The sequence below is a fragment of the Helianthus annuus genome, chromosome 1 (genome assembly GCF_002127325.2).
Source record: "Helianthus annuus cultivar XRQ/B chromosome 1, HanXRQr2.0-SUNRISE, whole genome shotgun sequence".
Classification (NCBI taxonomy): domain Eukaryota; kingdom Viridiplantae; phylum Streptophyta; class Magnoliopsida; order Asterales; family Asteraceae; genus Helianthus; species Helianthus annuus.
This window is the reverse complement of record NC_035433.2, coordinates 70,625,891-70,646,573: the sequence shown is the minus strand read 5'-3', so window position 1 is coordinate 70,646,573 and position 20,683 is coordinate 70,625,891. Positions and strand designations below refer to the sequence as shown.

The 20,683-nt window shown below is 35.9% G+C and overlaps 1 protein-coding gene across 3 annotated transcripts; it reads left to right on the top strand.

Moving 5' to 3' along the window:
- The first annotated feature begins 813 nt into the window (after positions 1-813).
- On the top strand, positions 814-4,372 carry LOC110868460. 3 transcript variants are annotated; one of them, XM_022117623.2, is made up of 3 exons: positions 819-1,409; positions 3,671-3,929; positions 4,246-4,372. In XM_022117623.2, exons 1-2 carry the CDS (start codon positions 922-924, stop codon positions 3,903-3,905), a joined length of 723 nt encoding a protein of 240 aa, XP_021973315.1. In that variant the 5' UTR covers positions 819-921; the 3' UTR covers positions 3,906-3,929; positions 4,246-4,372. The 3 variants fall into 3 exon arrangements, with proteins under 3 accessions (XP_021973317.1, XP_021973315.1, XP_035832950.1); XM_035977057.1 differs by having other exon boundaries at positions 3,671-3,933; positions 4,250-4,372; XM_022117625.2 differs by lacking the exons at positions 3,671-3,929; positions 4,246-4,372 and adding an exon at positions 1,805-2,147 and having other exon boundaries at positions 814-1,409.
- Positions 4,373-20,683: the final 16,311 nt, after the last annotated feature.

Here is a 20,683-nt window from a genome sequence, read left to right as displayed (position 1 = left end):
CCCCAACCCAAGCCCCATACCCCATGGTCTAACAAAATATCTCTCTCTCTCTCTCTCTCTCTATTTAGATGACACAAACAAAGTTTATTATGATACACGACATAAAATTAATAGAAAACCCTTATTTTTTCTCCTTCAATGATACCACTCATTTGGATATCCTTTAGGTCCATACGATGGCGGAGCTTGATCAAAAGTTTCGGAGGAGCGGAAAGTCAGGGGACCCAATTTATATATTGTATAAATATTTAGGCAAAACAATTGGGGGCGTTCCTATATAGTTTCAAAATTTCAAACGAAAAATCGGAAATCTTACATTTCTAACCGAAACATTGAGGGAGGCGGGTGCACCCCCGGTTCCAACTAAGCTCCTCCCTTGCATACGTAACAGGATCCCTAGCCGTAGTTAGACTACACGGTATGATGACCATATTGGAGGTGCAACACGAACGTGGCTTGCATCACGGTCTCCATGGAAGTTCTTTGAATGGAGTGTTGTAGCATACGTGGGTGGAGAATGGTTATGGGGATAAAGGATAATCACCGCACCTCTACGGATGACGATCGAAGGGAGTCACGGAGAGATGATAATGTGCCTTATTACGTTTGCTAGAGTCATTCAATCGATCCTTAAATCCCTAGACGGGAAAACTTCTAAAGAAACGTCTAGAAAGATGACACGTGTCACCTGATATTTTTATCCTTTATTTATTATTATTAAATATTAATTTTTTCTATTAAAGAAAAGTAGGACCCACATGTCTTCTTTATCTGACAAACCTCTGCAGAAAAGAAAGAAAACTGTAGTAACACTGAGTCCTTTTCTTCCCCCTTCATTTTCACACCCCACCCATCACCCATCCACACACCATATCCCATTTTTCACACCAAACCAAACCAAACCAAACACACCAACAAAACATGTCTACACTCAACAACTTTGCTGACGTTACTCACCCACAACCTTTAGCAACCGGACCCCTCCCCCCTCGCCGGCGCCGTCGCCGTCGCACCCGTCCCACCCGGCGCCGCCGCCCTTCTCACGCGTTAAACACCGAACCCACCACCACCGCCACAGATGGAAACAGCAGCTTTGGATTATCCGACTCCGACGCGCACTCGTCGGCGCGTGTAGATTCCGAATGTGGGTCTTCTGGAATCTTCTCGTATAATCACAGCCGCATGGAGTCTTCTTCAGATGAAGTTGATTTGGAAAGTGGGGAGTTGGAGATGAAGGTGCATTGTTTTTGTCGGATTTGTCATCTGGGTTTTGAGATTGGTGGTGGTGATGCGGCGGAGTACGGTGGTGGTGATGGTGGTTGGATTGAATTGGGGTGTGATTGTAAAGGGGATCTGGGTACTGCTCATAAACAATGTGCTGAAACTTGGTTTAAGATTAAAGGGAATATGTAAGTTTTATTGTATCTTTTTTCTTGCATTGTTTTAGTTTGTTAAAAGTGGAATTGTTTGTTAGTTTGGTTAAGTATTTTTTGATATGGGATTTTTTAGGTTGTTAAAATTTGGGGGAAGTTTGTGGTAGTAAGAAACCGGTTTACATACTTTACCGGGTTGGGCTCGGGCTCAGAAATGGTTTAACTGGTTCTATCGGCCGGCTTTTAAAACATTGTGTATAGCACAACCACTTGGATTTGGAATATGGTTGTAGGGTTTGACTTTTATTGTTAATGCATTTCATTAAGTTTGAATTTTGAATTTTGAATTTTGAAGATTAGGGAATATGCATTTATTGTTCTTGAGCCTACATAAGGTGTGTATAGTTTATGAATATGAGATATATTTGCAGAATTGGTCAAAGTCGAAGTGAAGTTGTATTGAATGTAGATTAAAGCAGGACAAAGACAAGAACATCTAGGCATTGGAAACACATAAGAGAGGATACATAAAATTTATGGAATTCTTGAGTTCTTTCCTATAACAAATTTTCATTTTGGCAGTCAAAGTCTCAAAAAGGTAAGAAACCTTAAGGTGGTGTTTGTTTTTTTAAAAAAAGATCTACGCAGGGTCTTCTGTCTACGCCGCACAGACATTTTCCGAAGACGTTTCATTAAAAAACGTCAACACGAGCTCTTCTTGGTGCAGACTTGGCCCAGAGGGTTAAACACCACCACCCACCACCACCGTCCATCACTACTACCACTACCACCACCACCACCGTCCATCACGCACCACCGTCCATCACCACCACCAACGTCCACCATCCACCACCACCCACCCACCGTCCACCACCACCTCCCACCACCGTCTAGCACCACCACCACCACCCACCACCACCATCCGTACACCACCACCAGTTTATTTTTGAAGTGTACATATGTTAAAAGCCAAACAACCTTCTTCTTGCAGACTGTAGAGGTTTGGTCCACCTCTTCTTCTACAGATGTCTACAGATGTGATCGCAGACTGCAGACATTTTACCTCTTAAAAACAAACATCACATCACATCACCACCTAAGTAAGAGAATTCATGAAGTGTTTGATTACAAAAGTCAAAATACATCTCTTCATGAAGTGTTTGACTAAAAAAGTCAAAATACATCTCTAATTTGGTAAATTTCATGATTTTTCTAAGTTTTTTTCGAGACTCTGACTGCCAAAATGAGAATTTGTTATATGAAAGAACTCAAGAATTCCATAAATCTAATGTATTCTCTCTTCTGTGTTTTCAATGCCTACTTTATCTATATTTGATACAATATGACTTTGAGTTTGACCAATGTTGCAAATATATTTATGGGTTCTGATTAAGATCCTGTTTATCCACTCAAAAACGCTATGTTTATCATGTCATTTTTGGAACCAAGTGAATAGTTCTGTTTGACTTTATAAGTCAAAGATGTATAAACTACAAGTTAGGATAGGATACACCTGAAAGCTAACCCATTATGCAACATCCGACACCTTCTACTTCAAGATTTTAAGAAAAGATTTGTGAAAGTTTCTCAAGATACATTTTGCTATAGCAAAATGATGATGTGTACGATTGATTAGTTTTATCAATTATTGATCATTTGCCAGATAGGCAAACCCGTTACGAAAGTCAAAATAAGAACACTTTAACCACCTTCTTATTGTCTTTCACTTAGTGTTTTCAATCATTATAATCATCTGTATTCGTTTCAATGAAATGCTAATGCTAAAATTAACTAGCTTGTTCTAAATGAGCCGAGTTCATTTATTGTGGTTCTCGTGACATATTGTATATTATACATAGCTTTATATTTGAACCAAATAAGTTGAATATGCTAACGGAATCTTGTTTGTTAAAATAAGAAAACAGCTTTATATTCCTAACTTGTTCTGTTCTAGTTTGTTTATATATCGAAAATCTGAAATTTCAAAGTTTAATGATTGTTTTAGTAATTGTTTTTAGTGTAGTTGATGGGACAAAGGTCGGTTTATCCTTATGCTCTTTTTCTTGCCAATTGGCAATTTTTGGTGGTATATGATTTAGGTTACATCGGGTTGTTGTCGTTTCTTGCACTCCTTTCATGTTGTAGAGTTTCATATTGCTCCTAGAATAAGACTACTACTAGTACTAGGTTACATTTAACTTTTTTTTTAAATAATAAGAAATAACCATACTTTTTTATCTGGTTCTGTTAGTCAAACTTACATGTTTTATGTTTAATGTATGGTGCTTATGATTCAGGATCTGTGAGATCTGTGGTGCTACAGCACAAAATGTTGGTGGGGACCAGACCCATGAGATGACCCACACCATCACTGAGACCGAGCCAGTTGACCGGTCAGCCACAGGACCCGTGGTGGTTCCTACCGAGCCAAGAACTTTCTGGCAGGGCCGCAAAATCATGAATATCTTGTTGGGTTGCATGGTTTTTGCATTCATTATTTCTTGGCTGTTTCACTTCAATGTATTGCCTTAATTCGGGTCATTTGATCAAAAACATTAAAGCGTTCGTTTCATGGAATGGAATGGAATGGAATTAGGAAGTTTTTCTTTGTAAAATTGATCTTGGTTGGGGGAGGGAGGAATTTGAAATCCCATGAATTTCTTTAATCAATGAAATTTGTGACTATTTCAACATTCCATTCCATTCCTTCATTAGAGTGAAGGATTTCTAAGGAATGTTGAAATAGTTACAAATTTCATTGATTAAAGAAATTCATGGGATTTCAAATTCCTCCCTCCCCCAACCAAGACCAATTTTACAAAGAAAAACTTCCTAATTCCATTCCATTCCATTCCATGAAACGAACGCTACCTAAATGTGTTGAGAAGATATAGATATCAGTTTGTGTTGTATGCAATGACTGTTGGATCACAGAAATGTATATACTCAGTAAGGGTGAAAGTATATCTTTGATGAGGCATTGAGTTCATTTTTCTTCGTATTTTTGCTCAAATAGACCTTTCTTTGTAGTATGTTAGCTCTCAACATGTATTTGTAAAGATTAGTTTTCAAACATACTTATGATATAAGTTTAAGTTGAACTCTTACATTACTAGGAAAGGGGTCATCAGAAAACTCGAGAAAACCACTTTTAAACATAGTTTTTTTTTATACTTTTTTCATTCTATTTATATGTTACTTCTATTCATGGAAATTAAGAAGAAAAAAAAAAATACGTAGACCGACGAGCTACATACATGTAACTCGTGAACTACGTACATAGAGCTCGTGAACTACATATATATACCTCATATGTATACCTCCGCAAGCTACATATCTGTAGCTTGTCAATCTACATATATGTTTTAATTTTAATTTCTATAATAGTAACCTTATAATTAAAGGAAAAAAAATAAAAAAATGACTGGATGGTAGTAGTTTTTTTGGTTTTCAAGTTTTGAATGGAGTTTTCAATGAACCTAACCCTACTAGTTTAACTGTTAACATAATAACACTTCGTAACATAATAGTTAACTACCTAATAACACTAAACTTGTAATCTTGTTAAGTTAAACACTTGTTAAGTCACCAACCTTTAGTTAATTTGATTAGGACGTTGCCAAGATAGCTTTTGGTTCGTCACATTCCCCGTGTTTCGCCTTGGCAAGGGTGTGACAGTAAGTGGGTATTAGATGGGTCAATGATAAGTTATTTGTGGTAATCATCTAATAATTTGGTCATTATGCGCTAAATGATCTTTAGATGTGGTTGTGATAACTTTGTGTTACGTATCAAAGTGTTTGATCGATTATTGAGAGAAGAAGAACACAAGAGAGAAGAAGTTTATTCAAATTCATCGATAGTGTCACACCCCAACCAATGGCGGAAACATCGGGATGAGACGAAGTGTGAAGATTGCTAGAGACATCATAACGCTATTTGTGACAATATTTAGAAAATCCAAATTTCATTTCATTTCATAACTTTAAATAGTCAACGTTACAAGAAATTCAAATACGACAAGTTTAACAAAACAACATGATAACATATCAAAATTTTGATACAACATTTTAAACCCTAACGTCTATATGTGTATCTAGGCATCAACGCTACTTCATTTCATAGCATCATCGTCCTCAACCTGTAACATGTTTAAAATAAAGTTCAATGCAAAAGCAAAGACGAGTATACAAGTTTGATACGTACATAGCAAAAGATAAGTTTGAACAATTCCTCATAGCAAGCATGTGATTCAAGATAAACATTTAAACATGGCATGTGTCTAACATATCAAACCAAGAAAACGCAACTTGCTCATGACATAACCAAAGTTTCAGTAGAGGCGGGTCGTTAATCCTATAGCGCTACATATGTCAAGGTTTGGCTCGTACGAAGTTAATGATAAGTTCAACACATAAGAATCACCCAAATTTAAAGTATCAAGTCATCACATATACAAGCATGTTATAGGAATGTTCATGTGTTTAGACAAAAGTTCATGTGTAAGTTTCAATAGGTAAACATGTTACACCCCAAAAGTAGTAAAAGTAAAAAGGGGAAAAGTACGAGTATACTCACAAAGTTTGCATATGTTTTCCGATTGTCCAATTGTTGACGAGTAGAGATTTAGAGTCCGAATGTATAAGGGTTAAGGTTCAAGTATGTTTAGAGTCGAGATTCGGTGTTCAAAACAACATAAAAATAAGATATGAGAATAACATGGAAAATAATCATTTAGTACATATGATGCTTGTTCTTGACACTAGGAAACTCGAAGGAGTTTAGATGTTTTCATGGAACAAGGTTCCATTAGAATCGTGACAAGTTATCATAGTCTAGGATGATGTAATCTAGTACCCCGACATATGAACACTAGTTCATCATCAAAGATTCGATTATTCGAATAATATATTTAGGTTATATAATATATGTCCAATAGTTCAAGCATGAGGTAGAAGATTAAAATCTTCATTTTGGTACCTCTAAATGTCATAGAAGTCATGTAGGAGGTAGGAAGATCAAGTCTTCCATTTAGGCACCTCTATGTGTTCACCACTACACTTGATGTAAAAAAAACAACCAAGGAGGGTCATGAACATACAATAAAGAATAAGAAATATACACACTAACTAAGAGAAATCATCAAATCATGTGAGGATTGTATGTTTGGACAACCCAAGTTGTTCCATAATCACTCATGTATCAAAGACAAAGTTTGACATGACTTGTGGGTTAAAAACCCTAAACAAAACACCAAGTTTATGAGGTTTAATCCTCTGATTTTAAATGTCTCAACCTTGTTTTTAAGCTTAACCAACCATGGGATAAGTTGTAAGCATTAGGACATAGGTATGAGATGTGTTAGACACAAGTTGCATAGGTTTAAACAAGTTTTTGATGAACATAAAAACAAACAGAAAGTTTATGGACTATTTCGGGGCATTTCCAGGTCTGATTTCTCCAAGGAGAAGTCTAGGAATCGAACCCCATGATTATACAAGCAAGTAGGAAAAAGAATCGAGTGAATCGGATAAGAATTGAGTGAGTTATGCTCATTTTCGTGAAGGAGTGTCAATCTACTCGAACCCTTGCTTTCAGCTACGGTTTGGTGGATGTTTTGTGAGTTTTTAGGGTTGCAAAAGTGGTAGGGAGGCTGGTTATAAGTGGTATTTATAGGGGGAAGGATTAGGGTTTCAATGGGTTGGGCTTTGGAAGTGTTTAGAAGGGGTTACACCTTGAAACTAGCCCACAAAACCCAACTATATGGGGCTGAATTTGGCTGAATTTGGGCTGCCATATTTCTTTATTTTTTATTTTTTTAAAACATTATAATGAGTAATTTTGTTAGTTAAGTTGTGTAATAATATGCAACAATGTTTCCCCTAACTTGTAACAAGGTGAAATATGAAATAAAACATGATTTAACTAGGTAAAAAGTGTAACGTACAAGTTTTATTTACGAAGCAAGTTCCGTATTTTACAACGATTACAATGAAAGAATGGTTATAAGAACACAAGATTTCCAAAGTTAGAATTTCACGTAAGGTTTCTAAATGTAGGAAGTTTGAAAACGCAGGGCGTTACAGTCTCCCCTCCTTTAGGAAATTTCGTCCCGAAATTTATTCAAGAGGAAGGCTTGAAAGAGTTTTTGGCATAAAGGTGATCATTAAGAATTGAAACTTGGGAAGTTTGAAAGTTTTGAAAAGTACCAAATTTTGGAGAACATCAAGGTAGATTTGCAAGGGGAAGTTTTTAAGGATAGTATAAAAAAATCATACTTTCGTAAAACCTGTTTATTGAGAGGGACGAAAAGGTTTGTTACTTTAAATAAAGCAATAGAGAGATACTAAGTATAGTTACACAAGAATCAATAATAGGGAGGCTATTTTATAGGTAATGAGGTAAGTTAGGACTCAAATGTTTAAACAAGCTGGATTGCGAACGAGTTTTGTATAAAATAATACGAGTATAGAATGAACGAATGGCTATTAAAGAGTACAAGTATGTGAATAACATAAGTGTTGGATAGATGAACGTAGTGTGTTAAGGATGAAGTCTCGTCATGAATAATCGGATATAATGCGTTTGTGAGTTGCGTGAAGTTGTATTAGGTCCAAAAGGTCTGCAACACACTGAATTTCTCATGGCACGTTTTACGAAAGTTTGGTAACATGGTGAAAACACTTATATATAGGAAGTACCAGCGGCGTATCCACCATGTTTTAACCACATTACGTCCGTTTCGTTACTCGGGGTCATGTTACGTTCCGTGTCTTACCATACACAGTAGTACACTCTATGGTTCTCATACGCCTATCACTATAATCCCGTGTGCACCCGCGATTATATTGATCGTCGCATGATCCACATAGCTTGTACTAGTTATGTATGAATCAAGGTATACATGAATTTGAAAATAAGAATGTGTACGTAGAAGAATGTCGTATGTAAGCATGTTTAGGTTTAAGCATGTATGGGACCTACGTAAGCGAATCCCTCGGATTACGCTCGCGTATAGGTACGAATGTACGAATCATGAGTAAGGATGAAAGTATGAGCATAAGTTTAAGTATGAATACGCATGAATGTATGAGCATAAACATAAAACGTGTAAGTAGTATGTGTACAAGTAGAAGCGTAAAACGTATAAGTAGTATGTGTATGAGTACAAGCATAAAACGTATGAACATAGGTGTAGGTATGAAAAATAAATATTGCGTATATGGTGTACGTTGAGACATTGTAGAGAAAAAAAAAGGTTAAGTATGTAGATACGAACGATATAAATGATGTTATCGCGAGATATCGACTAAAATGTGTATGATGATGTGCATGTATAGTTGTTTAAACAAAACGTTGAGTTTGTCGAATCAAAATTAGATTGAGCTTGGTTTGAAAGGTAGAATATAGTTTGTATATGTAAAGGAACATAAAGTACTCATTGGTCATGCTTAACGTATTTTGTAATGATTGAAATGCTACTTTTGTTTAAAAAAAAGGAGTTCACGTATGTTAAAAATTGTCGGTCCCCATGAAGTCTTCTAGCCCACGTGTTTTGAAATTTGGATGACGAGTTAAGCGTTGTAGAGAAGGTTTTTTTTTTTTTTTTTTTTTTTTTTTTTTTTTTTTTAAATAACGGGTTTGTTTCATTTGCATCAAAACATGAAAATTTGGACTTTGAAAGTTCTTGTGAAAACGTCGACCCTTAGAAAAGAAATTTAGTAAATGAACTTAGTGATTGTTTAAAAATAATTTTAACAAAGGATTTATTGATGTTGGAAAGAGTATTTGGTAAATGGTTATATAACATCTATGAGGTCTTATAAGTAATTGAGAAAGGTTAGTTTGATTTCGATTAAGAGTGGAAGTCTCTAGTATGATGATATAATGTGAACGTGTTTCAGTTAATAAATCAGATGTGAAGTTCATGGGCAAGAGATTCATTAGACCGATTAAATTGATAGGTAGCATTTCGTAAGGTTTGGAAATTCGTGTAGTAAAACGGTAAAGACATGATTAAGAATCTCGTGTATATGATTTGAGTGAAAATGGATGGTAGAATAAGAAGTACGTTTGATAAACAATGTATTTTGAAATCGGTATAAGTAGGTATTTTGAATAATGATAAATGATTTAGGTATAAAACATGATCGGGTTTGCATAATAAAATATTTTGAAAGATAAGTTTTGGGTAACGGTCACCTAAGTAAGGGAATCACCCCTAACTCGTTGGTGAAGTCGTTTTAAGGGAAGAGGGGTGGAGTCAATCGTCAAGGTAAGGAAGTCACTCCAATCTCGATGATACATCTCCACTAGTTGTTACAAGGAATATGAATTTAAATTATATGAAAATCATGCGTGTATAAGTGTATCGAAAAGGTTCGATATGTTGTGCGTGTGAAAAGAGAAATCAAAGGTAAACTCGAGGTTGAAAGATTGCATCGTATAAAATGAACAATAGAAACACATGTTTGACCAAAGTTTGGAGTGTTCCAAAACGGAACTTTGACTAACCAAAGTGGTCGAAAAGTCTTTTGAATTTGAGGAGCATGTTTTGGCCTAATAGGTAAAATACTCTCGCCGACAAGTCGGTTAACGGTATTTACCCTTCCGGTTACTACATGTCCCAAATCAATCGAAATTTCGAGACTTGGCGGGATTTATGAAAAAAATGCCAAGGAGTGGAACTAGTCGACAAGGTGCGGGTTTCACCCCTAACTTGACGATTTCGTATCCTAAGTGTGGTTGGTACTCGTCGGGTCAAAATTTAATTTCGACGTGTTGACGAGGGTCCACTAGAACTTGAAATTTGAGATTTACCATTAAGATGTGGATTTCACTCCTAGCTTAATCGAGATATCTCGTGTAAAAAAAAAAAATAGGTAGATTGAGAGTCGTTCACCAAATTGTGGGTTTCACGCCTATTTTGGTGAATTCATCTCATTTGTACAATATGAGTGTTGTCGGATTTAGAATAATCGAGTAAAATGCATGAGGGAAGTGTGTGTTGAAGGAAATACACAAGCAAGTATAAACACATAAGAAAGCATATCAAGAATGGTACTTAAATAATGAAATGATAAAACAAGTGTTAACACATAATAGAACAAGCTTTAATGCGTACGAATAACATGTCAAATATTACACATGAGTAACATACATGTTTAAAAGAGCATAAATAAGTAACAAATAAGGTATCATGTAGTAGTCCAAGCAAAGCATACGAATAAGGCTCTAAAACTATAGACTAGGTGAAAGCATTCCTACTTTTCCTAATTCCCTATAGTTATGGCTCTGATACCAATCTGTCACACCCCAACCAATGGCGGAAACATCGGGATGAGACGAAGTGTGAAGATTGCTAGAGACATCATAACGCTATTTGTGACAATATTTAGAAAATCTAAATTTCATTTCATTTCATAACTTCAAATAGTCAACGTTACAAGAAATTCAAATACGACAAGTTTAACAAAACAACATGATAACATATCAAAATTTTGATACAACATTTTAAACCCTAACGTCTATATGTGTATCTAGGCATCAACGCTACTTCATTTCATAGCATCATCGTCCTCAACCTGTAACATGTTTAAAATAAAGTTCAATGCAAAAGCAAAGGCGAGTATACAAGTTTGATACGTACATAGCAAAAGATAAGTTTGAACAATTCCTCATAGCAAGCATGTGATTCAAGATAAACATTTAAACATGGCATGTGTCTAACATATCAAACCAAGAAAACGCAACTTGCTCATGACATAACCAAAGTTTCAGTAGAGGCGGGTCGTTAATCCTATAGCGCTACATATGTCAAGGTTTGGCTCGTACGAAGTTAATGATAAGTTCAACACATAAGAATCACCCAAATTTAAAGTATCAAGTCATCACATATACAAGCATGTTATAGGAATGTTCATGTGTTTAGACAAAAGTTCATGTGTAAGTTTCAATAGGTAAACATGTTACACCCCAAAAGTAGTAAAAGTAAAAAGGGGAAAAGTACGAGTATACTCACAAAGTTTGCATATGTTTTCCGATTATCCAATTGTTGACGAGTAGAGATTTAGAGTCCGAATGTATAAGGGTTAAGGTTCAAGTATGTTTAGAGTCGAGATTCGGTGTTCAAAACAACATAAAAATAAGATATGAGAATAACATGGAAAATAATCATTTAGTACATATGTTGCTTGTTCTTGACACTAGGAAACTCGAAGGAGTTTAGATGTTTTCATGGAACAAGGTTCCATTAGAATCGTGACAAGTTATCATAGTCTAGGATGACGTAATCTAGTACCCCGACATATGAACACTAGTTCATCATCAAAGATTCGATTATTCGAATAATATATTTAGGTTATATAATATATGTCCAATAGTTCAAGCATGAGGTAGAAGATTAAAATCTTCATTTTGGTACCTCTAAATGTCATAGAAGTCATGTAGGAGGTAGGAAGATCAAGTCTTCCATTTAGGCACCTCTATGTGTTCACCACTACACTTGATGTAAAAAAAACAACCAAGGAGGGTCATGAACATACAATAAAGAATAAGAAATATACACACTAACTAAGAGAAATCATCAAATCATGTGAGGATTGTATGTTTGGACAACCCAAGTTGTTCCATAATCACTCATGTATCAAAGACAAAGTTTGACATGACTTGTGGGTTAAAAACCCTAAACAAAACACCAAGTTTATGAGGTTTAATCCTCTGATTTTAAATGTCTCAACCTTGTTTTTAAGCTTAACCAACCATGGGATAAGTTGTAAGCATTAGGACATAGGTATGAGATGTGTTAGACACAAGTTGCATAGGTTTAAACAAGTTTTTGATGAACATAAAAACAAACAGAAAGTTTATGGACTATTTCGGGGCATTTCCATGTCTGATTTCTCCAAGGAGAAGTCTAGGAATCGAACCCCATGATTATACAAGCAAGTAGGAAAAAGAATCGAGTGAATCGGATAAGAATTGAGTGAGTTATGCTCATTTTCGTGAAGGGGTGTCAATCTACTCGAACCCTTGCTTTCAGCTACGGTTTGGTGGATGTTTTGTGAGTTTTTAGGGTTGCAAAAGTGGTAGGGAGGCTGGTTATAAGTGGTATTTATAGGGGGAAGGATTAGGGTTTCAATGGGTTGGGCTTTGGAAGTGTTTAGAAGGGGTTACACCTTGAAACTAGCCCACAAAACCCAACTATATGGGGCTGAATTTGGCTGAATTTGGGCTGCCATATTTCTTTATTTTTTATTTTTTTAAAACATTATAATGAGTAATTTTGTTAGTTAAGTTGTGTAATAATATGCAACAATGTTTCCCCTAACTTGTAACAAGGTGAAATATGAAATAAAACATGATTTAACTAGGTAAAAAGTGTAACGTACAAGTTTTATTTACGAAGCAAGTTCTGTATTTTACAACGATTACAATGAAAGAATGGTTATAAGAACACAAGATTTCCAAAGTTAGAATTTCACGTAAGGTTTCTAAATGTAGGAAGTTTGAAAACGCAGGGCGTTACAGATAGATTCATTGTTACTGATTAGATTGTTTAAGTACATTTAGGATAACCCAAAGTCACAGAATAGACCCTCAACTATTCACCTATTACAATCTCAATCCCTCTACTATTTAGTATGTAACAATACCCCCCCACCCCCCCACCCTCCCATAAAAGATTTTTGTCCCCAAAAATCGGAAAAAAAATTAATCAAAACTATCAAAACCAAACTGTGAAAAATCTTTTGCAAGACTATCATTGATTTCTTGAGCTTCACCAATTTTGATTGGTTCATTAACCAATTGACAATCCCATGATGTTTGACCCAATCTAAAACTTGAGTATCCAATCAAGCGTAGACTGATAATCAAATTGGGCCTCACTGACTTTATTAATACCATTATGCTCTTCCAATTCTTGATATGTAGTGTGTATTTTTGAAACTGGCCCAATACCCAAATATCATCATGATGGCACATTGGATTTTCCATATAGCTATTTTTAGCATTTGACCATGACTTTTATCTTTACAATTTTCCTCCTTATACTATGTTTATCCATCACATCAGTTTCCTTTCTTTGATTTGTACTATATCTTCTTTGACTAGCAAATTTGTTTCTTCTTTCATTAGTAAACTTGTATATTTGAATCTCCTTCATCACCACCCAATGACTCACAATCTAATTTTTAATACTTTGACATTTGATCTTAGGTAGCATCAACCTGTTAATTAACAGCTGTCTTGTAACATCAACATTCAAATACTTCTCCATTGTAAGATGCCCAAGCTTCGCTTTCTTTTTCCACATAAATGATGAGTTTCCTGATAGAGTTGGTTGGTTTACAATTAAATTCCATCACAGAGTTCTTCTCCTTCTCATGCTTACTTTTTGAATTGGTGTGTGTGAAATCAAGAGAATTTTCAGATTCCTTACAAGACCCATTTGTTAACTCCACCATACTTTTAGAGTCTAAACCATGTTTTGGATCACTCGTATGAGCAACCCTCGTAGCCCAATTTAATTGTATCTGATTACTGGCAAGACATTTCCAACTTCTATCAGTAATAGCACTTTGACCATCTTGTTGGTTCCCGAAGGAAACATATAGAAACCCTGGTGAACAACTAGTTTTTCTATCCCACACAACCCTCTGGTCCGAACAACTAGCATATATTGAGAAGCATGCAAAAACCTCACTGCTTTCTTTCTCCGAACGACTTTTTAAAAAGATTTTGTACATCCTCTAAATCTGGAAACCCATTACCCTTTTGTTCCTCATCTACACCTTTTACTTCTACATTATCACCAACTTCCCTAACCATGTTTTCATCTATATATTTAAAGCACGCTTTAAACTGAACAATCATACCACCACTACATTCCCTATTGAAAATCTACCTGGTATCAGTCCAATGTAAGTGTTTCTTCTTTTTCTATGAATAAAATTCTATTGAATCCAAGACTCTAACATACTTAGCAAATTTGACATGATTTTCTAACCAGAGACTCAAATGTACCCCTTCTAATTTGACACTAATATCACTACAAACATCACTATGAACATGAATGATTTTATTGGTTTTACATGAAACCCTTGATTTATATTCGGATTCTCGAACATCCCTGCCCTTTTCATTTACTGTATATGTATGATGACCGTATGATGACCCTTTATTCTTCTCATTTTCTCCTCGTCAAAAATACCTACATATGTTGATTCATTCATCCCTTTCGTTTGATTTAATTGCTCGGATTCCCAGCCCATGTCTGCATTTTCATCATAAAAAATTATCACCGAAATTGGCCCATTATTGAGTACTAACTGATTTTCTGGTTCTTTTCCATGGTATATAATATTTTTGTTATCTACTTCACTTCTAAACTCACCAGGGCATACCAATTCAACTTCAGAATTTTCTTCACGCATTTCAACAAACACTTCATCTACAATCGTTTCTTGAACAATATTGTCACAAGTTTCTTGAATCTTTCCATTCTGAAACAACTCATTATCTTTCATCAATTCCTCAAGAGTGATGTTAGTATTAAACTTCAAATCTTTGTTATAGAAAGAAGAACTAGGATCAAATGGAGAAAAAGAATCTTGCAAGTTATTCGAATCAATTTTTAAAGCCAATGAAATCACAACTTTCACCTTAGTGCAACTATATTGATGCCATCTAGCAAATATTTTCCTAATTTCTGTTTCTGTTTCTAAACCACATATGAATAGGTATATAGCATAGAATTCAGAAATTTCTTCAAGATTTTTAACCTGATCGAATACGATTTGAAACAAATCACAGTAATCTTTAACTGTACCTTCTTGGTTATATGCCATTAACTGTTCCATTGCACCTCATTTGTTGATTTCTCAGATGAACAACTTTGAATTGCAACGGTTCTTGAATCTTGTTGCTGCGTTACCCTAATTCCCAAAGATAAACCACTTGTTGAATCGCCTGGTTGTTGAATCGATTGTTGCTTGTTGAAATATGCTATGATTGTTAAATGTCGTTGCCCTAATTTGATGTTGAAAACCTCTGTTGATCGCTGCTGCTTGTTGTTGCTGCCCAAATTTTGCCACCTTCTTGTTCTCGATTTGTTATTGTCTAACCCAGAGTCGAGAGGATTGATCTGATACCATTGTTAAGTATCAAAGTGTTTGATCGATTATTGAGAGAAGAAGAACACAAGAGAGAAGAAGTTTACTCAAATTCATCGATAGATTCATTGTTACTGATCAGATTGTTTAAGTACATTTAGGATAACCCAAAGTCACATAATAGACCCTCAACTATTCACCTATTACAATCTCAATCCCTCTACTATTTACTATGTAACACTTTGATAATACCCAGAGCAATTTTTCTCTTAAGAAAAGTATATCAATTTCGAAATGTTTAGTCCTATCATGGAAAACAGAATTTGCTGTTATAGAATTTGAAACTGGATTATCACAAAACAAGGAAATAGGTATTTTGAAGATAATTCTTTGCCTTTTGTTTTCCCACTAAACTAAAGAGTTGCCTAATAGAATACATAAACCGGTTACTGATCTTCTTAAGTCTAAACATTTACACCATTTTGAATTAGCATAAGCACTAATTAAAAAGTACATTTTTAAATAAAATTCCTTTACTTGGAGACTTTTTAAGGTACCTTAGAAGTCCTAATGCAATACGTATGTGACTTAGAGGGTTTATGCATGAATTGACTCAAAAAATGGACAAAATAGGAGTATTAACCAGTTTGTCTACTATGAGACAAATATATAAGATTTCCTATTAATTTTGGTAACCAGTTATATGCAAAGAGATTCATCATTTTGTTTACAAAAAGACACGTCCGAATAGTTTTGCTCAATAGGAGTATTAACCGGTTTGTAACCAGTAAGACCAAACTTAGGTAAGAGTTCCAAATAATACTTCCGTTGAGATAATCAAATACCATCTGATGACCTAATCACTTCAATTCCAAGAAAATATTTTAACAATCCCATGTCTTTGATTAAGAATTTAGATTGAATGAGGTTTTTTATTTTTTTTTTATTACAGAACATCACTTCCGGTTTAAAACAATATCATCTACATAAACCAAAAAGACAAGAATTATATAATTCGTAAATTTAATAAACATGGAGTGATCATATTTACTTTGTTCAAAACCAAAATCAAGAAGAACACTAACCAACTTTTCACTCCACATACGAGGTGCTTGTTTTAAACCATATAAGGATTTAACTAGCTTGCATACATTAGACTCATCCTTTGAATAATACCTCTCAGGAAGACTCATATAGACATCCTCTGTTTGGTCACCATATAAAACAACATTGTTGATGTCTAATTGATCAGAGATACCAACCTTTTTCCATAGCCAAACTACTTATACATCTTAGCGTGTAAAGTCTATACCCTATCTTGACTATATCCTTTGGCAACGAGTTTAGCCTGATAACATTACAGCATCAACTAGGAAGGTACATACGATCTCAAGGGGTGGGCTGGAGGAGATCTAAAGTCGAAGAACTAAACGAGTAAAATAATAATTAAAGTTATTTAATTATTATTTGAATTATCTTAGTATTAGATTTAATTAGTGTTTAATTGTTTAGAGATAAGTATAAGTAAGAATATGAGTCCTAATAGACTTAGATTGTTTCTAGTATTTATATTCCTTAAGTCATGTAATTTTATTAATTCACAAGAATTAATAGAAGTAAATTTGTGAATCCCGTTTGTGTTCATCTCTGATCTCATACCCAAATTCAACAAGTGGTATCAGAGCCACAGTTTTGAGAGTCGGTTTTCGAGCAAGGGGAGCAGCCCCTCGCGGGGCTGCAATGACGGTAACACGAAGGGAGGTTTCATTAGATATGTAATTAAAGATGACAGGCAAAGGGAGTCGAATTGTCGTCCATATTTCTTTATAATTAAATGAAGTTGGAGGAGAAATAAAAACTTAGCGACTGGAAGAATCGCAAGAAGTCAGTTGGTATCAAGTTAATTTGGTCGAATTAATATGCAATGGCGGAGCTTAGTGTAAAGTGGGGGGTGCACCCCCCCCCCCGAATGTTTCGATTAGAAGTGTAAAATTTCCTATTTTTCGTCCGAACATTTTAAAATTATATAGGATTGTGATGTGAGGGTGTTTAATCGTGTTTAATTATGAGGTTTTACATGATTATGTGTATGAAAACGGGTTACTTTGAGTTGGTTTTGATTTGCATGTACTCGGAGCATAATGAATGGCTTTTGGAGCTTGACGGAAGGTTTTCGGGAAGCATTACGAAGTATTGGAAGCATACACACAAGTTGGAAGGTCAAAATGTGGAAATGGGAAGTTTGGTAACAATCGGCGCCACTAGGCACTGATTCCAGCGCACCACAGAAGGAAAATATAGTTTGGCGCACTAGGCGCTGTTTTTGGCGCACTGGGCGCTGAACCCAGATCTGACTTGCGAATTTCCCTTTTTTTCCACCATATTTAAGCACAAACATTCCCCAAACGAAATTATCATTAACCGTAGCCGTTTTCCACTTCCCAAGGACGGATTTTGGAGTTCTCAACCTCAATCCAATCATCAATCATGCAATTCCTCATCAAGATTGAAGATCAAATCAAGAACATGAGCGGCTAAACCACCCGTGATCATCTCCGGGACTAGGGTTTGTGTTAGACTTTGGGTTTATTTATATTTATGAACTTTTGGATTAAGATTTGATTAATCATTCGGTTAACCTATCTTATTGTTGCTTGTTTTCGATTAAACGATTGTTTGATTATCGTAGACACACGTATTCAACAGTTATTTGGTTTGGTCATCAACATTTGGGATTAAATTCTAAAGTGTCATTGTTCTCAAACCTTTAACCATTGAACTCGTTGATGTTTATGAAATCTAGGATTGGTAATTAATTAGATTACTATTCATTTGCATCACTTCGGTTTTGATCGTGGATCATTGCAATCAAATATATTATCTGTTAGTTATTTATCAAAACAAGTGTTTAGAAAATCATGTCTATGTGATTTCCAATTGGTATTATTTAAGTTACCCAATTTTCTACGCAACCTGAAAACCCGGAGATTGGTCCTTTCTCATCATCGTTTACAACTACAATTTAATTTCATTTTCATAATTCGTCTCACCTTTTGCAAAAAGCAATTAGTTTAATTTAGACAATTGTCACAAACAACGAGCTTCCATACTATCCACTAATTCCCCGTGGATTCGACACCCTACTTGCCTTTTACTAGTAAAAGGTGAATAGGACACTTTTAACATTATTTTTGACCGATCTTACGACATCGGTCAAAATGGCGCCGTTGCCGGGGAGTCAGTGCGCTTAGTGTTACTTAGTTGCTTTTATTAAAAAAATTCAAAAAACCTAAAAAATAGAAAAACCAAAAATAAAAAAATATTTCCTTTTGTTTGTCTTTTATTTGTTTCGTGCCGTATTACGCTTGGTTTCTTGTTTGTCTGTGTGCAGGTGATTCTCGTGTTGCATGCATACCAGGTTTTTAAAGAAATCATCACCGCTCTTATTTGATCCAGAAATAGAAAAGACTGCTCGACAGAATCTCGTTCTTCTACGTTCAGCAGTGAAAGCTAAAGCTCAGTCGTCCACAGTTGCTCAAGATCTTGAACAAGCAGCTCACGAGATGGCTGATCAAGAACCACAAAACCAAGCACAAAACGAGCCAATCCCTCCTATTCAAGATAAACCAATCCCTCAAAACCAAAATCAAAATCAGAACCAGAACCAAAACCAGCCTAATAACCAAAACCATAATCAACCACCACCACAACCATTTTCACAATTCAACCCAGGCCCACAAAACCAACCTGGAAATCTAAATCTCCGACATGGGGAAATTATTCGTCTTAACCAACCACAACATCAACACGGGTATGATAAGGATCCCAACCACAGAGAAGGCAGTGTTCATACGTGGGAATCCGGTTAGGAAGATGATGATTATCAAAACCAGTATGATGGGAGATATGCTGATTACAGATACGACGAAGGGTATAATGTTAATCAAGGACACCCGGTACAACAACAGGTCAACCATAGAAATCACATCCAGCGGCCGATTCTACAAAATCAAGTTCATAATGGAGTCCAGTAGTTTAATGCGGGAAGAGCTAATAATCGGTTTAGGGGCGAGCAGATACAGTTTATGGATGGTGTCCCACAAGTCGTTCAAGGGGTACCAATTCAAGGCGTTGAAGGTCATTGTCGACCCGTTGTAGTACCCAACTCATCAGCCATAGTTACACCGGTGGGGAACAATAATAGACCTTTCGAGGTGAGGCCTCAATACTTAGGCCATTTGCCAGAATTCTATGGAAAAAGAACCGAAGAACCCTACTTGCACATAGCAAGTTTTGATTCAATTTGCCAAACTATAGAAGGTTGGGCTTTACAAAGGATGAAGTTAAGTTGATGTTGTTTCAGTTTACCCTGAAAGACAAAGCACGGCAGTGGTTCGCGACACTACCTCCAGGTAGTATCTACACTTGGCAAGAGATGCAGCAAGTGTTCTTGGAGGAGTATTACACAATGAACAGAACCAGTGAAGCTCGAGATGCAATCAGGGCATTCCAGCAACACTCAGGGGAATCGTTCCATGAGGCGTTCACAAGGTTTAAAGAGTTGCTTAGGAAATGCCCCCACCATGGCATTCAGACATGGGAATTGATTAAAGCGTTCTACGATGGGCTACTTCCTGATGATGTAAGAGATCTCATAGCCATCACTAATGGTACGTTTCTCATGAATACAGAAGCTGCAGATTGGGCATATTTAGAGAGACAGAGTGCTACTTCTAAGAGACAGGCACAATCTAGCAGGAGAGCGAGATCAGGATCAGCGAGAGCAATTGATTATGAAGCTGAAGAACGGGTTGAGAAATTGAAACAACAGAATTTGCTATTAGAGCGACAGGTAGCTCAGATGAAGCTGGGAAAGAGAGCTGAAGTTAGGGCAGCTAATGCGTTCGCAGTATATACAGATTGTGGTGAGTTAGGACACCAGGTTGGAGAGTGTCTCGCTAGGATGGGTCTGAATGAAGAAGTGAACCAAGTATTCGGTGATTGAAAGCAGTATGATATGAAATCGAATACATATCCTCCAGTTTTACGAAACCACCCCAATTTTAGTTATGGTAATTCTGCTAATCAAATGAACCCTAATTTTCAGGTACCCATGCAAGGAGGCCAGCAGTATCAGAGTCGTCAAGGTAATTACTCACAAGGAAATTACCAAAATCCGGGCTCATATAATCAGGG